The sequence below is a fragment of the Simochromis diagramma genome, unplaced genomic scaffold, assembly GCF_900408965.1.
Source record: "Simochromis diagramma unplaced genomic scaffold, fSimDia1.1 OVJJ01000293.1, whole genome shotgun sequence".
Taxonomy (NCBI): Eukaryota; Metazoa; Chordata; class Actinopteri; order Cichliformes; family Cichlidae; genus Simochromis; species Simochromis diagramma.
In genome coordinates, this window is record NW_024386801.1 from 14433466 (window position 1) to 14459550 (window position 26085).

Below are 26085 nucleotides of genomic sequence, written 5' to 3' on the forward strand. Positions count from 1 at the left end.
TCAGATGCACCCACGCGCTCTGTCTTGCCTCGCCATGGCCCCCAGCATCATGTCACAGTGGAACCAGAGAAAATTAGCACCTAATTATAGGCTCCTCTCTGTGAAGAATGGTATTGGTTCAGGTGAACTGTGTCACCGTGTGGAGGCTGCTTGGCTGACTCACTGTCGTACCGAGGCCCACAGACCACACACAATTCATGGAGAGGCACACACACACACACATACACACAAGCGAAAGGGTAGACCTCCCTCCTTGCTGGTTGGTTTGCGCCCCACCATGAGGACGCCACAACAGAATCCACTTGTGTTCCATCTCTGATCCAACAGGATTAATTACACAAACAACAGAAGCCGTTTCCCCCTGCTTTCTACGCTCCGCGGGCTTCCTCGTGTTGAGCATGGTGTAGTCAATCTTTACTGGGAACAATGGAGATTGCATTATGGTGTATTTTCTGGAGATATGAATACAGATGTGAGCTTGCCTATGCTGCCATCTTGTGATTGCATCTGGACAAGTACAGGATGCAAACAAGGTGAACTCGAAGAGAAACCCTTTATTATTTATTTGACGCAACACTGTATCGTGATATCAAGTTAAAGGTAAATGAAGACCTTTAGGAGAGTCGATTTTAAATGTTGGTTGCACAGTCTGAAGTTTGCCGGGAAGAAAGTTTTCAGCTCTCAAATATCTAAAGGGCAGCTACTCAGCTGAGAGCTGCTGTGATCGAAAAGAAAAATCCTGACAGCTGCTCAGACAGAGGAACCAGCAGTGGTCAGAAAATAGCTGCATGATGAAACTATGGAAATGTAAAACGTAAGAGATGCCTCTCGCAGAGCCCGCGAAGCATCTGCCAGCACAGCGTGAAATCAAATAAACCAAATCATTTTCATCTGGAAAGTTAGCAATTAAATCTTTATTAGGTCTGCAAAGACTTACCAAAAAAAAAAGGTTAATATAACAAAAAAAAGTCAATTTTGTCATTCTTAAATCATACAAAACCATACTGTATCACACTCTAAACACTGTTACTCTAGCATCTGTTTAACATTCGTGTACTTGTGCCATTTGGGGGTCGCTCAAGGACTTCTGAATCACAGTGCTGCCCCCACACCTGTCTGAATGTGGATGCATACCTGGAGTGTACACACACACATCATCTGAAGTTTAAACAATAATTTGGCACAACAGCTTCTCTGCCATCAGTAATTCTGTAAGCAAATGTCCTTGCAGGTTTTCTTGCATGTTTAGTAGATTGTGATCCTTGCTGAAGAGCAAACAGCGGTGCCGGAAATGAAGTACTGAATGATGCATGCACATGAGGAGGAAAGCGTGGAGGGTCAGAAGGGATGGAGTCTTTTTGTCACTGTTGCTGTTGTTTTTATGGTACAGCCACTTTGTACGGGCTTCCTGGCACGTTATCGTCGCCCCATTTAACAATGACGGTGTAACTGCCCTTGTCCTTCACGGTATAGGTGACGTTATAGAGCTTGTTGCCCATGTGCTTGACGTAGACCTCCTCACAGGGAGCATGGGGTCCGTGCACGCCCACCATCAGCATGTTGGTACCTGGATGGAGCGGCAAGAGGGAGATTTAATGATAGTGGTCTACAAAAGCTGGTGGTTGTGCAAGTTTAAATATTCTTTTATTCAGCCAATGAAAAGAAAATGTATGATGTCAGAGAGGTTTCCTAAAATGACAAAGTAACAGAGAAATATTCCTCGTTTCTGCAGTTCATCATGACCTCTGTGATGACATTGTCTTGTGTTTTTTATACATTTCTTTGGTTCTGCAGCTCTTTTCAGGAAAGTAGACTTTGTTTCTTGCGTAGCATTAAATATTAGAATATTACACTAAGTTTGCAGCTGTCTGCTGAAAGAAAATGAGCAATTTAACATTTACCAGGCATCTATGATGATGATGTTTACAAATTATTTGGTTGAGCCCGAAATAAGTGAGGGAGGTAGTGTAAAAAAATATAGAGAGCTTTGATTGTATCAAAATTTTAGGTTTTTATGATGATTTATTAATGTATTAATCCCTGACTCTCTTCCACAGTTTGTCTTTTGTCTTTTCTTCCTCCCTTCACTAACAACCGGTCACAGCATATGGATGCCCCTCCCTGAGCCTGGTTCTGCCGAAGGTTTCTTCCTGTTAAAAGGCAGTTTTTCCTTCCCACTGTCACCAAGTGCTTGCTCATAGGCGGGTGACCTGATTGTTGGGTTTTCACCTTAAAATATAAAACACCTTGAGGCAACTGTTTTGGGGAATTGAAACTAAATTTGGACTTTTATATTGTGAAATATGTAAATCCAGATCCCACTCATTCACTGCATAAAAAACCTGAGATTATTGAGGTCATAGCAGCTTAAAACTACCTGTTAACATACGGTTACAGTGTGAATCATTTAATAAACCTCACTTTGGTGTCTGTATATACCAGTGCTCAAATCCTGCTTTTTTTCTGTATTCACGCAAAATATGTTTGATCTCTATCGCCTCACCTGCTGTGCTGCAGTCGACAGTAAAATTGTTTTTCTGCCCAACCAAAGCCTTGGACAGCCCTGTTCCACGACAAACCACCTTGCTAGCATCTGACGTCATTTTGGATGAGGTGGTAGAAGAGGAGGAGCTGTAAGCACCACCCACTTTGGATGTTTTGGTAACCGTTTCGACCAAGACGGAGGAGGTCTCGTGGAGGCTGTGTCCCCCAGAAAGCCTCGGGCCTGCGGGAGAGAGAAAAAGAGAAAGAGAAAAAAAAAAGTTATCTCCAGTCATCATGGCTTAATCCAGACATTACATAACACACTGGGTATTGACAAAGATATGAGGGAGGAAAAGCTGCTGTTTATAGGGTGAGTTTTTCCTCAACAGAAACATTCAAGGAAGCCCAAATTGGAAAAGATTTTATACCACTTTCAAATAAAGTGAACTTTCAGGGACTCTTGGGAGTTGTTTTCAAACTTGAAAGCATTTTTATGTAACACTAATAAAAAAAATGGGAATGTTTTTTTTCCGTCAGCCAGTGACAGGAATATATTGCTGCAGTGCAAGAGAAAAACAGCTTTTATCTAAGATGAACACGGAGAAGCACACACGTGGAAGACGTGACATTTTCATTACTTCTGCACTTTTCAGAGATGCACTTATCTCTCAATCGAAGACCTATCATGCAGATATATACTGTCAAGCACACCTGTGATTTTGGCTTTGAAAGGGCTGCCCACTATGTGCTGTGGCCCGCCGTATTTGATGGTGATGAGATAGTTGCCGGGTGCCATGGGTGTATAGGTGATCTTATAGCCTTCAGGACACTCCCGACAGTCCATCTTGACCTTGGACGGCCCATCGATGTTGACCGACAGAGTGCCGGAGCCTGCGTTACAGGTTTTGACCACAAACTCTGAGGGTACACCTGTAAGAAGAAAGATGCAGATGTTTGAAGGGCTTCCCCCTTGTTGCAATTGTGCAAGAATATTAACAATAGCAGGAGCACATGGTGGTGAATGGCAGTGAAATGCACCTGTGGTTCCCCCTTGCAGTCCAGGGCCATGTGCAGTCACCATGCCAGGGTCTCCAATAAGCCCTGGATCTCCCACTCGCACTTTGAATGGGCTCCCAGGAATGTGGCATCCATTGAACTTGACATCTATGGAGTGAACTCCGTTCTCTCGTGGAATGAAGCGGATTGCACTCTTGTCTAAAAACACAAGAGGAGACATTTCTGCTCTTATGCTCACAGATGACGCGTTGAAATTAAAAAACCTGAGTTATCTCTGTTGTGCAGCCTACTTAATGCTAAAAGCTGAGGGTGGTGCATACCGCTGTCAAGCTCGGTGACATAGCATTCTTCAGAAGAGCCAGAGGGGGTGTGGACCTTGGCATCAACCACACCTCGGGCGCTGTTGCGCTGCACCATGAAAGATGCCTCTTGGTTCACCTTCAAGTCTTTCTCCTGCAAAAGACAGGTAATAATAGGATCACAAAATGTGTGTGTGTGTGCGTGCGGCCCACACATTTAGGGACACAATGTGTGTGACTCATCATGCCTGAACGAGAATAGATAGAGCATTTGCGTGTGAGAGGCAGAAAAGGTCAAAGATTACAGCGAGGCGTTTAGCGTTTTTTGCCCCACAGATGGACAAGAGGTCCTAGCAGACAGAGATAGCGTGACATTTTAAATGCTGCCGTTGCACTTTACCTGCCTTTTTCATTTTCTAGTGCGAGAAAAAGTGCTCTGAAGTGGCATTTCAGTTAACTAAAAATACATGGTTTTAGCATCGTTGGCAGCCGTTACGGAGACTATGAAAGCAAATAAAACAACATCTGTCTGCCACTGACACCAATATCGTGAGCTGTCAGAGGTATCTTTATCTTCAGCTCACAATTTGCTTTCTTGCTTTCGCTCAGACGGAAACACAATCACAGCAGAGCAACTGAGTGCTCACATAGCACAGCTTGTGATGCCCCACATTACAGAGGGACAGTTAATCCAGCCCTTCATCACTGGCCAGCATCACAGTATTATATTCATGGGTACTGCTCCAGCGCTGGCATTCAATTACACTTCAAGGGCAAAGTGCTTTTAGAAAGATCTGCAACCAATCGCACATTATGTCACATGCCATCTGCTATTCTACCTTGATATTCTGTGATTGCGTATCTATTTTGTCTGTGATAGCTGCTGAGACAAATAATTAATGTGACTATTGACAGCTGCGTATGTGTGTGTGGAAGTGTGCATATGTGTGCGAGAGCTAACCTGAAGGCTTGTGACAGTCAGCCTGCGGGCCTCGTCTGACAGTGTAGCAATCGGAACGATGAAGGGGCTGTCAGGGATGTGCTCGTTGTTGAACTTGATTGACACCTCGTAGTCACCTGGGGAGGCAGACAGGTTATTTACTTCCACCATCAAATGAAGTGGAGAAGGCTCACAGGAATTACTGAAAAGCTTAGCAGCTCAGAAACAAACACACACACACACACACACACACGAGTCGCACTGCTAAAACATGCATGAGGAAAATACCACGGCTGTGTGTGATAGAAGTTCTACCTGGTTCTTTCACTATATAGGAGACACCGCAGGAACCATCTTTTCTGTCCTCAAATGAGATTTCAGCCTTGCTGGGCCCCTCCACGGCAATGGACAGGCCACCAGCACCTGCCTCTCTGGTCCAGATACTAAATTCAGCTAAAGAAGATAAAGTAAAGGAGAATGTTAATCTTAAGGAAGAAGAATGTCAAAACACAGTCATTCCCGTTAACAGCATGGCTGTTTACAAACAGGAAACTCACAAGGCGCTCCAGCAACGCCTCTCTCCAGCCCGGGACCACCTGCGCGGACCTTGTGTGCTCCACCCTCCCCCATGGGACCCACGGTGAACTGGAAGGGGCTACCGGGGACGTGCTGGCCTCTGTACTTGACATTGACTGTGTGGGGTCCGATTTCCTGAGGGATGAAGCGCACACTGTAGGTGCTGCTGCCTCCATCCACGATGTCGGCGTCCACTGTTTTCCCACTGGGGCTGGTCACCTGAGCTGTCATGGCCTGGGAACCACTCTCCACTGGTATGGCAGAGCAAAACGTCAGATCAGAAACAATCCAGGATACATAATAGGCATAGAGTACATCGGTGATTTAGCAGGCAGCTAAAGCTGGATTCAGAGTTAGACTCACCCTCAGGTCTGGCAGTGATGCCAGCGAAGCTGCTGAGACTCTCTCTGCCTAGAAAGTCTCCAAAAACATCTCTGAATGGGCTTCCTCTTCCTCCCACCTGAGTGCTCTCCTCCACTCGTACTTCCCTCTTGGTCTCTCCACCGCGGATTTTGCTGATCTCTGTGCGTTCGGTGCGGGTGTAAGTGTGGCTGCTGCGAGTGAATGTCCTCGTTAGCCTCTCCTGAGCTGAAACCATCTGGAACCAGTTTCCTAGAGCAAGGAAGAAGCAGTGAGAGTATAAATGTAAGAATACCGTAGCTTCATTTATTTAAAATCGCTCCCCGTTGTTCCTCTGCTCTCTAACCATTTCTAACTGGCTTCTGTGCTCACCTGGGATCTTAAGGTTAAGACCACATGTGCTTCCCACTGACGCAATGGATGAGGCCTGTCTCTTCCTAGTAATACTCTCCTTGATCCTTCCCTCTCCGGTCACCTTCACTGTGAAAGGACTTCCTGGAAAGAACACGCACACACACATATGCAGATTTAATTCATTTTAAGATGGTGTTTTTTTAAAAGATTTATTATTCTTAAAGCAAAATATCCTCTTTTTTTCCCAAAGTAAAAGATTCTAACCTGGGATGTGCTTTTCTGCAAACTTGATGTTAACAGTGTAACTTCCAGGCTCTGTTGGGCAGTAGGTCACCCTGCAAGTCCCATCCTCCACATCTTCACAGTTGATGTCCACTTTGCTCGGACCCTCGATTGACAGTGCCAGACCTCCGTAACCTAGGCAACAGATTTGACTGTTTATTTGCTTCTTTTTTGTAAAACTATGTCTGTGTGTCATGTACCACTTAAAAAAAGCATACCTGCATTCCTAGTATCCACAAAGAATTCAGCCATTTCAAAAGTGTGTGCCTCCACCAGGCCTTTACCGAAAGCCTTCACCCTGCTGGCCTCACCAATCTCTGACTGGCCAACCATGATTTTGAAAGGACTGTTGGCCACATGCATGCCATTCTTCCTAACGCTCACTTCATGCTCACCAACCTCCTTAGGAGTGAAAGAGATGCCTGTGGGCATAAAAAGAAGGGTCAGAGGAAAGAAATTCAATGCGACCAACCTGGGAAAAAAAGCCTAAATCCGTCAGGTGAATCTTATCAATCTTCTACTCTTCTTAGTCTTTGTGTAACAGGAAAATTAATATCCCACCGAGGTGTCTGTTGGGCAGTCTCTTAAGTAGGCACGGCTCTTCGTTGCCAGATGGGGCTCTGATACTGGCAGTCAGAGAGCTCAGATCAGTTTCTGCGATCTTTAGGGACACATCGGCCGCTGTGCCGACATTCAGCTGGGATGTTCTGGTTATGGAGTCATCCCCTTAATTAAAAAAAGAGATGATTTAGATCTTTGTCGAGCCATAAATGCAAGTGATAGTTTAAAGATTCAATATATACATCTATGTGTATAGTGTATACATATTATAATGTACTTCCTTACCAGTGATCTTGGCAGTAAAGGGACTGCCAGGAATGTGCTTGTTGTCAAATTTGACAATGATATTGTAGTCTCCGGGTGCTGTGGGCAGGTAGGACACAGTGCAGGTGCCGTCTTTGTTGTCCTTGCAGGTGATCTCAGCCTTGGAGGGGCCCTCCACTGCTAGCGACAGACCACCTGAAAGGGACACAAAAAAAACTTCCGCTATGTAATTTCTCTTTTCAGTTGTCTCATAAATATCACTAAAAAAGGCCTATGTTCTGCTACCTTCTCCTGCATTCTTCGTGACCACTGTGAAAGTGGCAGCCTTGTTGACCATGCCATAACTCAGACCTGGGCCATAAGCAGTCACCACTCCACTGTTCACTGCATCCACAAAGAACTGCAGAGGGCTTCCTAAAGAGGGCATAATCATCAGCAACCAGTGATTAATACTGCATTTTATATTTTTAAATCTGGAGCAAAATTAATCAATAGCACTAAATTCCGATCCATCCATCCAACATGGTGTGCTGCTGACCTGGTATGTGGTTTCCATCATATTTGATGTCCATTTCGTGCAGGCCTTTCTCCGTGGGCTGGTACTTAATAGTGATTGTGCCATCCTTATTGTCAGTGATGTGTGGGCGAGCAGTCTTGCCAGAAGGCATCCGCACTTCACCTGCAGAGGTAAGACGGTTAAATGTCAGTGACCTAAAAAATAAGATATTTTGTGTGCATGTGTGCGCAGACTTTTTGTGTGTGTTTGTCACACCTGTGATTTCGCCTTGCTGTGGTGTGAAGGGGACGAGAAAGTTAACGGGACGGAAGAGAGGATCCACAGTATCCCGGGGAACGACTGGCTCATTTGTGGCCTGTCAAGGAGCAAGAAAAAATAAACTGTTGGTTTCATTGAATGTCAGTTTAAAAGCACACAGAACTGTGGCAGCTAGCGAATAATCCTTTACTCACCATCACATGGAAGGGGCTTTTAGGGATGTTTTGTCCCCCAAAGCGGATGGTAATTACATATTTCCCAGGTTCAGGTGCTGTATAGTAAATGTCAAAGGTGCCATCGTGGTTTTCCACCACATCCATGTCCACCTCCATCCCCTGTGGGGTCAGAACCTTGCAGGTCACCTTGCCTTTCCCAGCAGCCTTGGCATCCACTGTTATAACTGTATCCTCAGAGGTCTGCAGCTTTTGCAGACTTGCTGTTAAGGACAGAGAGGAAAGAAGGATAAGTGGTAAAATGTGCTGCATTGATTCCTGTAAAGTCTTCCAGCAGTGCAGTGCAGATATAAAAGCAAAGCTTTGGATACTCACACACGCCGTGTCCTCCAATAGAAACTGCGGAAATAAAAAAAGAGCATGATGGTTAAAAAAACATGAACATTAAATTAAAATTGCTGATAATATTGTTATTTATCATAAGTATTTTCCTACCTGTGACACGACATTTGCTGGCATCTCCTGTGGGCAGAGACTGGATACGGTATGGGGAGTAAGGAATCTCATCTCCTCCATATTTAATGGTGATAGTGTAGGGGCCAGTAGAGTCAGGCACATAGGAGACAGTGTATGTGCCATCTCTGTTGTCCTGGATGGTTGCATTCTTTGGCTTTCCCTCTGGGTCCTGTGACCAGACATTTCATGTTATTTTACATAGTGTCTTATTGTTTAGAAAACACTGTGTAAAAGGAAGGAAAACCTACCAGAATCTGCACAGTGAGCAGTCCCTCTCCAGCGTCACGAGCATCAATGGTGAACTCAACAGGCAAGCTAGCGGGCACACCTTTGGTATCGAGACCAGGGCCACTGGCACGTACTTTACTGGCGTCGTGCCCAGGCTGAGACATTACCTTGAATGGACTGTTGGCGAGGCCAGTAGCAAATATAATTACATATTCAGTGTGACAAAAAGGTAGAAATGGGACACAAAAATGTGTTTAGCGCTTCTAAATCCAGACACAAAGAGCAGAGATTTAAACAAGACATCAAAACAAATTGCCTGGATTACTCTTATACTCAGACTCTACCTGTGTGGGACTTCCTGGTCAGCATATTTGACTGCTACAGTGTACGGGCCATCCTGGGCTGGAGTGTAGTGAACTGTGTGGGTTCCATCACTGTTATTCTTCACACCAACAGGCTCCACGGTCCCTAGAAATAAAGACATGCCACATAATTACTGCTATTTGTCACTCACTTGGTGCATTAATGACAGTTTTTCTTATTAATAGAGCCCATTCACACCTGTTGGGCCATAGAGTTTGACATCCAGTGGGGCCTGTCCAGCCTTGGTGCAATCCACAGTGAAAGTCTGAGGAACATGGGCTCTCACTCCAGCGCCCAGACCTGGACCTGAGCACTTTACTTTGCTGGGATCCACGGGATCCTTAACTGGCACACGGAACGGACTGCCGGGGATCGGGTGACCTCCGTAGTTAATATTCACATCGTAGTCTCCAGGAGTGAAGGGCACATACTCCACACTGCAGCTGCCATCTTTGTTGTCCTTGCAGGATATTTTTGCCTCTGAGGCTCCTTCGATGGTCAGACCCAAGCCTCCTGTACCAGCACCCCTGTGACAGAAGCCGACAATTTAAAAAATGTTCACACTGGGGTTCTAATATACTCTCACTCTCTGTTTTATCCACAAAATACAGAAAAAGAAAAACATTTTAAAGAACATGCAAATATTCTTTATATTCTTTTGTCTTATATGTGGTTCAGCAGTACCTGGTCTCCACGGTGAAACAGTTTGGTTTGTTGGTTATTCCTCCCTCCAGACCCGGTCCAAAGGCACGGACCCGGGTTGGATCACATCCCTCCACCACAGACACTCTGAAGGGACTCTTAGGCACCGGCGCGTCATTATACAGCACTTCAATCAGATGCATCCCTACACACAAACGAATACATCACTTACAGGTCTGACGCCAAACCTCTGTGTCTGCTTGTTTTTAACGCAAGAATATATATATATATATATATATATTCTGTTACTGCTTCTTAAATTATGGGCCAGACAAATTCCCTTTTAGGTAGGTAAACATCTGTTTATTTATAAAAGACACTATCAAAAGCGCAGACGCTCGGGTGAATGTACAAGGCGTTACATCTGTTCCCTATTCATTATTCTGTTACAACATTTTTCTGACAGAGCCCTCTCAGTAGGCCTATACACCAGATTCCCAGCCACACTGCTGTGATATTAGAGCATGTCTGGTGGTAGAGAAGTGCTCTGTGATATCTTTGCTTTGTGCTATAGGTCTCTATTAATATCCCCTGTCATTCCCCTGCTGTACTGCTGTGTGCAGGCAGTCTTCAGCACACATACATACCTGGTTAAGAGCTTCTGTGCGCACTATTTATAAAACAGAGCCTGTCTGACTCTCTGCTTCCCTGCTCTCTGCCCCTCACATCATTGCACCACTGCATCATTCTGTATTTATACCCCCCTCTCTCTCTCACTCGCTCTTTCTTTTCCATCTCTTTAGCTTTATTCCCAAATGGCGCCCAATGCAAGCACTTGTTAGCGATTTTTTTCTGTCTGTATGAACTCTTTCACATGCCCTGTCCATGTAAAATCCTCCATTTATCTGCATCGGGTCAAATCTGGACATTTTTCACCACAGTTCTTAGTTTATGTATGATCTAACATAATGACTGCTCCTACCGTCCTCGAACGCCGTATATTCCACTCTGTAGGTGCCGTCTCCCTTGTCAGTAATGTAGGTGTCTGTATTGGTGCCAGAGGGGTTGATAATGTGAACCTTCACGTGATTTCCTCCAACCTTGTTGAGGGCGCGCGCATCCACAATGAAGTGGGTTGTGACTTCTCTGAGAACACCTAGAGAAGAAAATAGGCCTTCAGGTGCTGAGATATTAAATATCTTTACTAATACTTATTTCTGAGCAGTTGGCATGTATATTAAGGCGGTAACGACCAATAAAACAAATCTAACCTTTATGTCTATAATGTAATGCAGTGATTTATTTTGAGGTGATTTTGTCATGTGTACCTCTGGGCTCCACTCCAGGCCCGTAGACGTGAACACCCGTGGTGTCAACAGAGGGCTCGACCTGCAGGACCTTTGGAAAGTGGGGAATCACGTGGCCGCCGTACTTGATCGTGATGGTGTGTGTGCCATGGAAGGGTGGGATGTATGTGACAGAAAAGGTGCCTTCAGCCGTTTTCTGGATGTGCACTTCCGCCTTAACCCCAGTCTCTGACACAATCTCGATAGTGAGCTCGCCGTCGCCTGCTCTGGTACAGTCCACAGTAAAGGTCGCTGGTTCACCCGCCTTGGCCTTCTCTAGACCGGGCCCACTAGCCGTCACCTTGCTGGGGTCAAAGGCTGGGCGGACTGCAGCTTTGAAGGGAGAGCCTGGAATGTGCTGCTCTGCAAACAGGATGTTGATGGCGTACTCGCCGGGCTCAGTGGGCAGGTAGGCGACTGAGCATGTGCCGTCACCGTTGTCTTGGCACTCAATTTTTGCCTCGCAGGGACCTTCCACCGTGAGGCCGAGCCCACCTGCACCAGCTCCCTTTGTGTCAATAGTGAATGGAGCTGGTTTACCCACAACCCCTCCCTTCAGACCTGGGCCGAAGGCTCGCACCTGTGATGCAACGGTCAAGTTAGTTTGCGGGAGATGGTAGAGAAACATGTCTTCATACATAGTGCAGAAATCTATACAATTTTCATGATCTTTTACCTTTGATGGATCAGCAGGCATTACTGCTTCAACCCCAAAAGGGCTTCCCATCACAGGGTTCCCATCATAGCTGACATCAACCTTGTACTGCCCCTCTTCTGGGGGAATATACTTCACACTGTGAACACCTTTGGCTTTGTCTGATTCCAGCTTGCACGGGATTGGTCGGCCAGAGGGCGAGGTCATCTTCACACCTACGTTGCCCTGCCCACCAGCGTCCTTTGTGTTAACTGTGAACTCCTGATCCTTTCCAACCTCCACTTCTGCATGAAAGAGCACAATAAATTTACATAAAACATGTAATTATACAGTTAACTGGACTATAGATGTGTGATGGGTTATAACTTACTGGTATCTAATCCCTCCACTTTCACTTTTCCAATATCCATAGCTGGCGACACTGTGATGTGGAAAGGGCTCTTGGGAATGGGATCTCCTCCGTGAGTCACGGATATTGTCATGTTGCCCTAAAAAATAAATAAAAAAATATAAAAAACACCAGAAGAAGAATGAGTATTTAATAATGCATGGCACTATTGTGAATAATTCCTTTTCTAATCTAACTGGACATCGAGCAGAGGTTCGCTGTACCTGTTGAAGAGCCGTGTACTTGACAGTGTAGGAGTAATCGTGGTTATCGATGATCTCAAAGTCACGAACTGCCTCTCCTGGGCCTGACGCAGCAAAATGCACCTCAGGCTTGGCCTTGCCAGCTCCCTTTGTGTAGATATTGAAGTGGGTTGGAGTGCCCACCTCCACACCTGCAACACACGTGCGTCTTGTCAAATTGTTCTATTACTTTGTATCAAAGCTAGAGCATTAAAGCAATGTAACGGAAGTGGTTGCGAATGTAAATACCTATACGGTATAGATGTCACGAAAGCTCACCTGTCTTGTTGAGGCCAGGCCCTTCTGCTCTCACCTTTCCAGCATCGTGGGAAGGATCCACTTTCACTTTGAACGGACTTACTGGAATTTCCTGAGGAATACAATTACCAAGTAATGAAAATGAAAACTACTGATAATTTTACGGCCCGGCCCCCTCAGCTCAGGCAAAAACTGTTTTCTTACCTGATCTGCAAACAGCACCATGATGGTATATCGGCCTGGACCGGGTGGAGTGTACTTGACAGTGAAGGTGTCATTGTCATTCTTGATGATGTCAAAGTCGATGTCAGCCTCGGCAGGCCCAACCACCCCCGGGGCGCATTTTATTCCAATGCTGATGTCCCCTAACGGTGCATAACAATGAGCACAGTTCACAAAGGTTATTTAAAAGTTGAGCGTGTGAATATATTGAAGCAGTCACTCAACTCCTCTGGCTTTATTTATAAAATACTGTCATCCATTTCAAATAAATTCAGCTTCACAGATTCACTTATTCTTCTCTTTCTGTGCTGTACATTTTTTTTTACATTTGCATGGTGCAGCACTAGTTTCTTTAGGGTCGACTAAACTTAGGAGTGTTTTTGTAACCACCCACATCATCTCCTTGTTCAGGCTCACCTTGCCCAGCCTCACTGCAGTCCACAGTGAAATATGTTGGCTCGTTAGCCTTGAGCCCCGTCTTCTCTACTCCGGGCCCATAGACCTTGACTCTGTCTGGATGAGACCCCTCTCCAACCAGCACCTAATGAATTCACAGTGTACTTGAAGCAGATGCAATTGATTGAAGTACAACCACTGCAGTCCTCTTATTTTGTCTATATCTGGTGAAGTATCATCCTATTAAATAGACTTAATTTCGAGAGCGGTATAAAGTCATGTGTGCGCGTGTGTGTGTGTGTGTACATCTACAAGTCTCTTACCCTGAAGGGGCTGCTGGGCACATTGACCTCGCCCCAGGTGATGATGATGGTGTGTTTAATGGGCTTGACAGGAGTGTATACACAGTGAAATGTGCCATCTCCCCTGTCAGTGATCTTGATGTCTATGGTGGAGCCTTCAGCATCCTTAGTGGATACAAAATCTTGTCAGGTCTGGCGTGTACACCCCACATGAATATAAGTGACCCACTCCTATGAATGCAAAACAAGGATTCCAGGCCATACCTGTGCGTAGATCTTGAGTTGACCCTTCCCAGCCATGCGGGCGTCAACAGTGAATTCGGCCGGTTTGTTCACAATGACGCCAGTCGGCTTCAGGCCTGGACCATAAGCTTTCACCTTGAAATACATTATTTGGGATGCAGTTGAAGATCTCGGCGATGTGATTTGTACTTTCTCAGTTTATAAGTGATATCAGCTAGAATTACCTTTTCAGGGAAAACATCATCGGCTGCGGGCAGAATGTGAGCCATGAAGGGGCTGTCCTTGATGTCTTCATCGTCACAAATGACATGGACAGCATAGTCACCGGGCTCGGTGGGCCAGTAGCGTACGTCACAGGAGCCATCGCCCTTATCATCACACTCAATTTTAGCTTGTGATGGGCCTTCAATCGAGAAGCCTGAGAAAAATGAAGCATTCACACGTATAAAGCTCAGATTTAAAAGCACTGAAGAATGGTATTACTTTTCTTTCATAAGAGCTTGCATAACCTGCACACATCTTACCCAGAGTTCCAACTTCAGTGCCAATGGCCTCTACCACAAAGTCAGCAGATTTTCCCACCATGCCAGTCTTCAGACCAGGACCCCAGGCCCTCACCTTCTGAAAACCTGCCTCCGCACCCACCTGAACTTCGAAAGGGCTGCGGCACACAAGAAGAAAAAGAAGTATACACAATATTACCTGGCACAAATGTGATCGCGCATTATTAATGAATCGCCGAAGGCAACAATAGGACCCTACCTGCGTGGGATGGGCTGGCCTCCCCAGGTGATGGTGACTGTGTATTTACCAGGTTTAAGGGGGTAATATTCACACTCATACACGCCGTTTCCCACATCTCGCACTTTCACTTGCTCCTCTGCTCCAGCTGAAAAGGAATAATATCAGCTCAGACGCATTTTATGCATTTCGTTTTGTTGTTTAGTGCCGTATCATACGCGTATGTGAATGCAGACAAAGGGCCCAAACAAAGGAAATCATTCTAAAAATGCACGAGGAGGAGTGATGCAGAGAACAGAGCTGTCTGACTCACTTGGTCCTTTGACTGAGACGCTCAGTGCACCGCTGCCGGCTCCCTTGGTGAAAACTTTGAAGTCTGCAACCTCCTTTACTCTCACACCTGTAGGCTGAAGCCCTCTGCCAGTAGCTCTGCAAGCGTTTGGGTTTATGGCTGAAAGGAATAACAACAAGTGTGAGAAAAATATTCAGCAGCAAAAAAAAGCAGAGTAGCCAAGAGCTGATTGCAGCAATGTTAGTAGCAAATTCCAATTGAAGTGGGATTCCACAAATGTTGACAGACTGAACCTGTAAATGATAATGATGCTTTCTGCAGCACAAATTTCACTGCAGTGCTGCACAAAATATTGACACATTACGGGGCATCAAGGAAGCATCCGGCAACATTTCAGTCAGTCACTCTGAAATGTTGAGGGCGGGCTTTGAATGGAATATTGGCTGAGGCAAATGCAGCCATGATGAAAACAAACATGTCGACAGCACAAGCACAGATATTTTAAGAGAGAGGAGCAAAGACAGGCAGGAAGTGGCTGAAATTCTAACTGGGAAAAACTGCAAACTATGTGTACAACACTGCATTTCCTCTCTCTCTCTCTCTCTTTCTCTCTGAACATGACTAAACCACCAAGCTTCAGGACACGGGACGATAGAGCAGGCGACCAAGCATGGCATAAAGCCACGGCACCAAAAACTCAGAGGAAAGCACAGAGGGGCATCTGCAGGGCCTGGCGCACAGGATTGCACTGTGTCAATCTGGCTAGGCAAGAGGCACAAGCTCCTCCAATGAGACAATACTAACTTGGACGGCCAGGTTTTGGGGGAGGAGCCCCCGTCGCACCCTTCGCTCCAGGAGGGGTGCGCACTGACTGAGGAGTTATCGGCAGTGGCGCTCCCTTGGGAGGAGCAACAGTTGGAGCTAGAAATGACAAATAGGAAGGATTATGGACTTTACAGGGTGGCTGTTTCCAGGATAAATAAAGTTGACTGCAGACTGTGATGGATTGATCACCGCGACACTTACAGCACGGTAAGAAATCAGATTTGTGTGACACTAATTTACAACACAGACAGATGGCTCACCCTCTGCGATGTTGACAGTAAAAGGGCTCTTGGGGATCTCCTGGCCTGCGAAGAGCACATGAATCTTGTGAGGGCCCTCCAGAACAGGACGATAGGTGCAACGGAAAACACTGTCCCCTTTGTTTTCCAGGATGAGCTCCACCGTGTCCTTTTTGCCTTGAGGATCGACGATGACCACACTGACATCGCCATTACCAGCACCTACGTTTGCCAGAAAACCATTGATTATTGGAGGACTGTTGTTTTCTATATGATTTCACTAAGCAGTGGGTGTTTTTTTCATGCTTACCAGCTGTGTAGATGTCAAAGTATGTGGGTTTGTTTGCCACATTGCCTGTGGGCTCCAGACCTGGTCCCCTGGCCTGGACTTTGCTCGGGTCCCCTAAAGCTTTTGCCACATTCACTGTGTACGGGCTCTTGTCAATGTCCTGGCCTGCAAACAACACTTTCACCTAATGTTGAAGGAAAAAACAAGACAAATTTAATACAGAGTCCGTTTTATCCTGTCGTGACCGGTTAAAACACAAAATAAATATTGCCAGTGGGCTCTCACCTTGTGAACTCCCTCAACTTTAGGAACATAGGTGACAGTGTAGGTTCTGTTTTTGTCATTGTTGGGTTTTACTTTTGCCTGAAGAACAAAAAAGTCAAAGTGAGAGACATTTAGTCAAAGATGAGCAAATCTTTTTGTGTTGTTGCAATGGTCACAATGTAATATTCATAAACTGTATATAAAAGCTGACCATATCTTCAATTTCTGAAAAGTGACACCAATGTGTCTGCCTTCAACCAGCGCTCTTTCTGATTACTAGAGGTGGGAATACCCAGACAACCCACGGTACTCAGCATATTGCAGTTATTAGTATTTTGCAATGGATGATTAGGATAACGGTTAAAGCTAAGTGTGTCCAGTGTTTGTTGTGTGCATTCGAGCTGATTCAATGTAAGTTTACTCAGCTCGCATCATCTCAGGATGGTGGTGTATGAGATGAGCCCTCTTGCTCACTGTATTTCCAGTGAACTTAAATGTATTTGATAAAATATCGAGTTTTTGATCAACACAAAGTTGCCAGACAAAATATTTTTTCCCTGCCCCTACGACCTACTGTTCTGTCTGCTATGAGTCCATATTCAATTCAGTTCAATTTTATATACACCACAACAGTTTCCTTAAGGTGCTTTATATTGTAAGGTGGAAACCTCAACATTCAGACAACCCTCTATGAGCAAGCCCTTAGCGACACTGGCTGGAGTGAGGGAAGGGAGACGGGACAAGGACAGGACAGGATATGAGTGATGTCACTGTGGCTACACCCATCTTTTATATACAGTCTATAGTCAGATTAGGCATCTACACAGTTAGAAAATCTTGCCTTTCCAGAACTGAGAGGCATGACAGGCTTTACACTTCTCCTTGATTAATCACGCTTACTGCCTGCTGCTAATGCTTGTTAGTGATTTCCACGTACGTGTGTATAATACTGGCTGTCGTGTGTTATTCCATTTGACAGTTTCACCTAACTACACCAGGAACATTGTTCCTAATTTGCTTTGGCATGTTGACAGTTGTATACAGACAAGCAGTAGAAAAAAACTCACAGAAGTGACAGAACTTCCACAGAAAACTAAAAATATTTCCCATCTATGTTTTTCTGCTGGGATGCAGCTTTTGTTTTGGTCCATTATGATGAGACACAGCAGTAGTCATACACAACACCCTTTTTTTTTGGTTTCAAACCAATGCCCCAGTGTCACCTGGATTAGGTCATTGCTGGGCTGACAAAGTGAGGTCTAAATTTAGCATTAGGGTTAATAATTCAATAATGTGACTGATAATGGCACTAAAGAAAATGTAAACCTACAGTTTGGTACCCTGTACCTTTTTCCTGAGGGCATCATCTCATACTCGTTATGAAGGATGTGATTTTTGTCCTTAGTAATTTTCAGACCCTGCTTTATCACTGACTCTTCAAATACCTCCTGGAGGGATGATGAAGGGGGCATGCCAACTATCTTTCCAGCCCTTTAATCAAATTTTGAATTTGGGGCTCTGAGCTTGACGAAAGATTGCCAAACAACCCTTGGGTATCATGTATGACTCGCCTCCTCTTTGTGTCCCTCTGGATCCTCCACGTAGACCAGGACTTCACCACTGCCAGCTTCCAGAGTTTCCACAGTGAACACAGCTGGTTGCAGTACCTTGTTTCCATGAGGCTCAATGCCTGTGATATAAATATAGAAACACGAGGCATGTTTTTTCTTTCTCATCAGAGCAAACAAATAGGCCCCTCTAGATTACAATTATCCAATTAATATACAGCATTGAGCTTAGATTGCTGTGCAAGGCAGGCAAATGCAGTGAGAGTACAGAAAATAAATTTTTTAATGCAATCGGATAAAATATGAGTTTCTTTCACAAAAGCTTGGGGCAATGCAACATTTACAGACAACCAAATGCAACAAAGTGATGCACCACCAAAAAAGAAGTATTAAAAGGTTTCCCTGAGGGAACACACTTGTGTTACTGCTAAATTATCTATACAGTAACAGTACCTAGCATCACTGTTTTCAAGACTGAGAAGGTGAACATTCATTATTCATGTCATAGTACTTGTACGAACTGTTGTGAGCTGTTCATTCATTCATGTTGGGATGCCCACCTGGTCCATAGGCTTTGGCCTTGTTTGGAAAAAGCTGTCTGGGCTTGAGAGGAGCTCCAGGCTTCAGTTTTGCCTTGGGGAACTGAGACAGGTAGGTCATCACCGAGTGCTCGTCCACATCTGGGTCGACAATTTCCTCGGGGGCAATCACCTGAAGCGTAGAAATCGGCCAGCATTAAAGCGGTTAGTCACACAAACTGGCTGACCTTTTCTGTGGGAAAAATTTGGTGTTCATTAAAAAACTGTTTTCAATTACAGACGACACGGTTTCGCTTTTAAGCAAAGACCACGATGACAGCTGTGACCATAAAAAGACAGCACGGCTTTATTTATGTCTTAATTAAACATACTGTCTTTTTTGCAACAAGGGTTTTGGGTTACTCTTTCTACAAATTTGCCTTATTAAGTATAGTGCAGTGGGATTTAATGAGGATTAAAACTTATTTATTCCCTCCACCCCTGCTCCTCTTCACCCCTTTAGCACTTGTTTGCCTGTCTATCACACACTGGCACAAAGCCCTGCACCACACTGGTTATATTTAACCTCAGGACAGCAGGGTTAAGGATTGTTGCCCTCAATAAGCCAGCAAGGGGGGGATTTATTCTGAGCCAGACCTCTCCCACATCTCCTTAACAACACCACAATGGAATCCATCCCCCAGCCCTGCAACGCCATGACATACAGCCCCTGGCTATCTCACCAATGCTAAGCCTCATGGAGAGTAACTAACCCTGTGCCTTAGACAAACAAGTAAACAACACGCACGGTGCACATTTCAATACGGAGACTGGGTCTTACAGACGGGACTGAAAATATCGCACACTTCACATTGTTATTCTGATGAACGCAGGCATATTTACACCTCAGTTTCAGAGGCTGGCTCGGAAGGTGTTAAGAAATCTCACACCTCCACAAATTCACAAAATGAAACTCCTACACACTCACTTACTAAGAGCTACAATAAACTAAATGGAAATATTAGACCTGAGCTGGGTAATAAATATTTCATGGCATCCTCCAGCATAATCTCCCTGGAAAAAACGTTGGTCTCTTTATAGTTCTGTTGTTTTTTCCCCCCACTTCAGTGTTGCCTTCCATGTGTATGAGATCTGTTTGCATTTGCAAATTAGGCTTCGGTTTAATCTGCCAGTAGTTGGTTTGTTCTCTCTGAACCTATGTCCCATGAGTATAGCTAAGTTGCCAATCAGAAAACTGAAGAAACACTCTTGCTTTTCATGTTGCATTGTTTCATGAGATCAGCCCCACCCAGCTGAGCTGCAGTACACTCAAAGGCAGTTTGTTACTGGCGTCTATCATGCATCTTACCTGTGGCACACCCAGCCAATCATCAGCCTGTTGCATGGCTTCTCTGGCATTCTGCACAGGCTTGTTTGGGTCCCAGTCTGCCCAATCCGGACACAAACCTGACAGGATGCAAAAAGGCAATTTAGCTCTGGAATGACTGACGTAGGCGGTGTTAAACTGCACATGGTATAATAGGGCCATTTGGGTTGTCACTACTATCTCTCCAACACCTCTAACTACAACAGCGACTGACCTTACCCGCACTTCTGCTCTACAATCTCTCAGGACTGTTCAAAAGAAACAGCTTCGACAGACGCAGTGGCTAGCCTGCTCTGTGCCGCTAATGCCTAAATTGGATTAGTGTTGGCAATGGAGTGGCCACTCACTCAAAAGGCCCACGCAGGCACACCACAGAATACCATTATCCAATTAGTATGGACAAAGAACTATTGTATTAACAGGGTTGAGTTTACATGTGTCTAAAAGCAAGTTTTTTTTCAGCACAACACAAAATAAACCTGCCACCATGCTACGCTTGATGCTTTGAAGGCATGCCATAAAGGCCATTTTAACACCAAAGGAGAAAAGAGCAGCTATGCTTTAGTTGTATGAAAACTGGACAGTAACAGAAACTGTAGCTAACTGCATGTCAAACAGGATATCCTTTTGTTCAAGGTCAAGGTCAAGGTGACTAATGAACCAGCTCCTTGTACTTTGGGACGTGAAGTGGAAGCAGAGCCTCTGTGTTTTGGTTTTTCAGAACAGAGCTAGTTTCATCAGCTACCCTGCTGTATTTCGCTGACAGGACCTTGTATGGTCAGTGTTGCAGCACAGTGTTTGAAAGATGCGTCTCCCCAGATCAATGGCTCATGTAAACACAGTTAAACATGGTGTTGTACACTTCTCTTGCTACTCCTCCACCTTTCGCTCTGTAAAGCACAGCTAGAAGTGGGTTCTCTAGTGTTCATTGCTGGACACAGAAGCCTTAACTGGCAGAGATTCACATTGCGGCCTTGTGGTCTTTGGATCTGTGGCTTAGGCACCTCCCTGTGACAGATTATTCTGCATTTTGATGCAGGGCCAAGCATCCCCCTTGACAGAAGAGGAGGAATGATGCCCAAATTTGGGGGTGTTGTGTAGCAGCAAAGCTATAAACACTAAAGCTGGGCCTGGGCCTCAGGGCCTGATACAGTGAGGTTGAAGGCTTCAGTGACTGTGGGACAGCTGGCGGGGACATCCTCCGGTCATCAGCAACCTCTCTGCAACCCCATGACACTACCTGTTCTCCAGAGACAGATTACGCTGGCTGACGTCTGAATCTGAAACGAGATGCGTGTTTGTGTGTGTGTGTGTGAGTGTGAGACAGAGAAAGAGTAAGAGAAACCAGGCCCCGATTTCTAAATGAGGAGACGAATTCTCCTGAGGAAGTGATAGCGTTTCAAATGGGCACATGCCCGACCTCAAATTCCACTAAGAAAAACTGCCACGCAACAAGCCTGTCAACAGACGCTGTGCATATTCTGACTCAGCGCTTGCACGACCTGACCTGTAGAGTCAGTCGATGCCACTACAAGCTTCTTACCAGGGGCACAGTTGTCAACCAGAGCTCCCAGGGCTTTGCCATCCCGCCAGTCACGGTTGAAATTGTTGATTGGCAGCTGAGGCACCTTGTTCTGTATCCAGCCCAACAAGCGCTGCTTCGGGGTCAGCTTTTTGGCCTCCTCGTCGTCCTCGTCATCCCACATGGGCATGGAGATGGAGTAGTGGAGGATGAGAGTCCAGATAAGACCCAGGATCAGCTTTAGATTCCCATCCACAATGGCTTTGCTATCTGTAGTTGGACAACAGTGACAGCGGAGTTCATGAGGATTTAGAACTTGCTAAAAAAAATCAACACGATAAACTTTCAATCTCTGTTTTCATGCTTATGGGCCATCCTGATAAGATACTAGATAGATTTTAGGATAGTAAGATGTAAGCATAAGTGTAATCTATCAAATAGTGCTCCCCTGGCATTCTGCAGAGTTGACCAGGCTATTCTGGGTAAAAATATAAACAATGATGATTGACTGCTGAGAAGACAAGAATCTAATGCTCTTCCCTGTCCCCCACCACTCACCCCACCCCCCAAGTCCCTTTCTCTCAGACAGCTGTCTGGCTGAGGACCCCTGACAATCTGTCATCCAGTCACAATGGTAGTCTGAAGATAGTGACAGCTGAGGATATGTGGAAACGGATCCCTCTCTGCATAAATACCACTTGGATTTCAATTACCTCCTGAACTTGTTGCGCGAGAGTGCGATAAATCAAATAGATGGAGATTAGATTCATTGACAGTTAGCGTGCGGCTCATTTCCTGAAGTTCATGACGGGAAAGTTTGTCAAATAGCTCCCGATAACATCCACTCTAATTTTCGAACTTCAGCCATTTAAGCCAAATAACCTCCGACGAGAGGCAGGACTTTAATGTGTAATCGACTAATCTCATTTGATACACCCCACTTAATTCACCGAGGCTTTAATAACGAGGCGCCTTTGATGCCAGTTGTTTATCACAAGAGCGTTTTATTGAGACTCTTCTAACTTTTCATAGATCTGCACCCACCCCCCTCTCCCCACCCCCTGTCAGAAGGCAGTGTTTGATGTGTCGCTGTCTGACTGACAGAAGCAGGTGGCACAATGTGGCACAGTGTGGTTTTGATCCCGCTGTGTCCGGCACCAGCGTGGTCAAAGAGACAGCCATCAAATGGCATCTAGTTACACATGGTGACACATGAGCATCTAAGCCCGAGGTGATTTGTTTTTTTATGTTATTTTATATTTTTCTTTGTGTCTCTGGGTCACTGTAATGAGGCTGAGACATTATCTCGAGACGGCTACAGTAACCCCATAGCGCTGCATGAAAGGAGATGGTGCTAGGAAGCAAAATGCCAGGGCTTTTATTATCACGCCCTGTTTCTGTCAAAGCAGTCTGACCTAAAGTGTGTCTGTACAGCTGCGACAACTGTGCCAGACACACACCACCATATTAACTCCTAGACACAATATCCAGGACATGTACTCTGCTAGACTTTGAGGTAATGCCTGTGATTGTGGCCTGTTCTTCCCTGTGATGAACAGAACTCCTGTGATTTGAGAGATGAGTGTTTTCCCCCGGTGTCATCGCGCACACCGGCAGTGCTCTTTCATTTGGACACGCTGTGGCCTTCACAGTCCAACGGCCAAAGCTTCAGATATGCCAGGAATTTCACTCAAGTGTGTGGCAAGGATCATTAGACACCAGAGCACAGAAATGTAATAAATACTCTCATTTATAAAACGCAGGGTTGTCTACAGTCAGTATGGTGAAGCCATATGTCATCTTACTTTTCATTTAGACCTAAAATTCTCCTCCCTGTTTGTTAAATATCTTTAAGAGGTGGCTTTCTGTTCACTCTGCTGGAGAAAAGTCTTTCTATTATGACCCTGTCGACGTGACAAAAACATCCACAAATCCACAACAATTTATTGTACCTTCAGCTCTCTGCAGCACTGTCTGATCCTCAAATCCCACCACAGTTAATCCTCACCTCACATACGTTGCTGATGGCTCTGGATAGAAATTGGCTATCAGTAGAGAGCCTCGGTGAGTTCTTTCTGAACCTTGACCTGACGGAGACAGCTGCCTGTGTGTCCGTGTGTGTAGCTGCTGTCCGCATGTATAAAGTGTGTCATTCTCATTAGCGCAGTCCTACTGAATTTCCAGCCCGTAATTTACCACACTGCTGCAGTGCGAGTAAGCAAAAGTAACAGTGTGGAGGTGCCGGGTTTTGGCCCTGGTACAAGTTAATGACCTCAGTGGCACCTCCACAATAATTTTCCAGTGAGCTGGTGACCTCTCTCAGCACTGCCTTCAAGGGGCCTGCAAAAGCCATGTTATTGCTGACTGACACCTGGCCTGATAACATACCAAAATAGAGTGTGTTTGCCATGGTCCTCTGTATGTTTTAGGATCTAGGCGACATAAATTTCTCTTTTTCATAACTTGTTCCTAAGTAATAGTGGCCTGTTAAGGTTTTAGGACAACAGTGAACTTTCCAAACAGCTAATAGAGCCCGAGGCTGGCTTACCTATTGAGACCAGTTTGATATGCTCTCTGTCCAGGAACTCTAGTGCCACAGAAACATTCTCCAGTTTCATCTGACGGAAGTTGGGTCTGTTGTGGTGCTTTCTGTACATTTTCTTCTGGCTCAAAACTTCCAAGAGCGAAATGAGCTTCAGCCCATCACTAAAATCCTTCTGCAAGTCGGTGACGGTCTTGTTAACGCACTTGAGGTGCTCGTTGCACCACCTGGTGAAGGTGTTCTGCTGGATCTTCTTCCACGGCGCGTCCTCGGCCAAGTCCTTCTCCGTGGCGGGCATCTCGTCGTCCTCCTCTTCCCCGAAATCAGTGGCCTGGTAGTACTGCGGGGGCAGCTGGTCGTCGCCGTAGTTGGTGCTCATCATGATGGCTTTTTCCGCGTCCACTTTTATACCTCGGTGACACTTGTGTGTTGAATTGTGCGCAAAAAAAGAAAAAAACTTTAGCGGCTCGGTGGCAAGCGCGCTCTCGCGGAGGAAAGTTCAAACTCGGATGAGTTACAAAAAAAAAAAGCAGCTTAGAGATTTTTCGGATGTACTTGCGAAGAAGCCTCTGGTGTCAGTGATGGATTAAATGATCCGAATCACAACGTGCAAGACAGCTGGTCGTCTGTTTTGTTTTTTAATTGGCACCCTCCTGATAAGTCGTCCCTTTTAATATGGCCCACGGGGGGAAAGAATGTCGCTTTTTCAAGTTTCGTGGCAGGTGAGCTGGAACAGCACCGTTAAGAGTTCCCTCTGTTTTAACTTGAAAGTCGGGTGAGGAGAGAGATGGGTTTATAAAGGACCCCCCGGGCCACGTCACCCAGCGTCTGTGATCATAGTCTATTTGCTAATCCACGCGGATAACGGGAGTCGGTTTACGGGGAAGATGGGCCAGTGATTGGTCAGACATTAGGCAGCGCAACAGTTGTGGCATGCTGCTTATTTTTAGGCGCTCCTATTTGGGCTGTTGAGGGGGGGGGCTGGGGCTTGCCGATTGTTGTGAATGTGTTATGCAGCTCGGGGTCCAAGTGGCTGAACCACTGAACTAAGAAAAGAAAATGAAACGTGCCCTGAGTGTCTCAATGGCTCTTTTTTTTCTAACGATACAGAAAAGTAGGACTTTACATCCTGAAAGTCCCTCATTGTGGCCTGGGATAAAACATCTTAAAGGATGGGGTCACAGAGGTGAAGATGAAGTCGCTGCATTACGTGGGGTTGACTGCTATCTGCCACCACTGAGTGAAATACATCTGTGTGCAGGCAAGCAAAGCTCAGAAAAGCTCGTGAGATGATGGTTTTGAGTTATTGTCTCTCTCAGCTTTCAAAATTCAAATTTTAAAAGCCAACCCCTTTGTGGGTCAAGGTTATCCAGGCTACATGAGTTTCATCTCCAGCTCTGATCAGTGACAGCACGATATCAGCACCTGATGAACAGTGTGTTTGTGAGAGAGAGAGTGGGAGTGTGTGTGTGTGGACAGCTTCAGCTCACTGAAAAATTGATTATCTGTATTCTAAATGAGTTGGTCAGAATAAACACCAGCCTTGCAGCGGCTTCAAGGATTGTGGTGGTGCTGTGACTCAGCACTGACATGGCAGTGACACCAGATGCCAGCACCAGCCTTGATGAAGTAGTGGGAGGTAAGTATAACTGTGACACATGCAGATGGCATTTACAAGATACTCAGTATGGACACAGCAAAGGGGTGCCCATGGTGATCTCCCACCTGCTAGTAAGATACCTTTTAACACTGTTGTTCCACTCAACAACGACGTGTTCCAGCGCTTCATATAAATGACATATTTTGTGAAGTTACTGTAAATTTGACATTTTCCTGCAGCTGAAAGAGTCAGAGCCTGTCAGGACCTCTCAGGGCTGACCACGAAGCACACCAAAGTGAGTTTGTTTCTTTCTGAACAGAGGATTTCTCTCCTTTATGATGGAAGCAAGGTGTCCCTGAGACACTGGAGTGTTACTTTACTCTGCTAAATCTATGGTGGACCATAGCACTGC

The 26085-nt window shown here is 45.5% G+C and overlaps 1 protein-coding gene across 2 annotated transcripts; it reads right to left on the reverse strand.

The window, feature by feature from the left end:
• Positions 1-884: 884 nt before the first annotated feature.
• LOC120729991 (filamin-C-like) lies at positions 885-24856 on the reverse strand. 2 transcript variants are annotated; one of them, XM_040026045.1, is made up of 47 exons: positions 24080-24856; positions 21553-21801; positions 19992-20089; positions 18665-18815; positions 18108-18226; positions 16558-16635; positions 16294-16456; positions 16005-16205; positions 15724-15840; positions 14941-15078; positions 14649-14775; positions 14411-14547; positions 14111-14304; positions 13908-14021; positions 13665-13808; positions 13363-13486; positions 12928-13088; positions 12745-12835; positions 12448-12617; positions 12206-12323; positions 11857-12119; positions 11163-11760; positions 10817-10990; positions 9877-10039; positions 9391-9719; positions 9174-9297; positions 8850-9006; positions 8581-8770; positions 8461-8484; positions 8107-8348; positions 7910-8009; positions 7676-7816; positions 7423-7551; positions 7159-7332; positions 6874-7038; positions 6531-6734; positions 6295-6447; positions 6049-6171; positions 5680-5928; positions 5298-5567; positions 5056-5193; positions 4762-4877; positions 3822-3954; positions 3523-3699; positions 3196-3414; positions 2504-2725; positions 885-1567 (listed from the first exon to the last, which is right to left on the reverse strand). In XM_040026045.1, the coding sequence occupies exons 1-47, from the start codon at positions 24453-24455 to the stop codon at positions 1380-1382; spliced, it is 8235 nt and encodes a 2744-aa protein (XP_039881979.1). In that variant the 5' UTR covers positions 24456-24856; the 3' UTR covers positions 885-1379. The 2 variants fall into 2 exon arrangements, with proteins under 2 accessions (XP_039881979.1, XP_039881980.1); XM_040026046.1 differs by lacking the exon at positions 15724-15840 and having other exon boundaries at positions 24080-24855.
• Between the last annotated feature and the right edge of the window lie 1229 nt (positions 24857-26085).

Bases quoted from the DNA above. Each gene is read 5' to 3' on its own strand.
- LOC120729991 (XM_040026045.1), bottom strand. From the start codon at position 24,455: ATGATGAGCACCAACTACGGCGACGACCAGCTGCCCCCGCAGTACTAC. The intron at 8,485-8,580 runs GTAGGAAAATAC...TTATTTCCGCAG, and splicing joins CAGCAAATGTCGTGTCACAG to TTTCTATTGGAGGACACGGC. The intron at 1,568-2,503 runs GTGAGGCGATAG...CGCTCCATCCAG, and splicing joins TGTCGACTGCAGCACAGCAG to GTACCAACATGCTGATGGTG.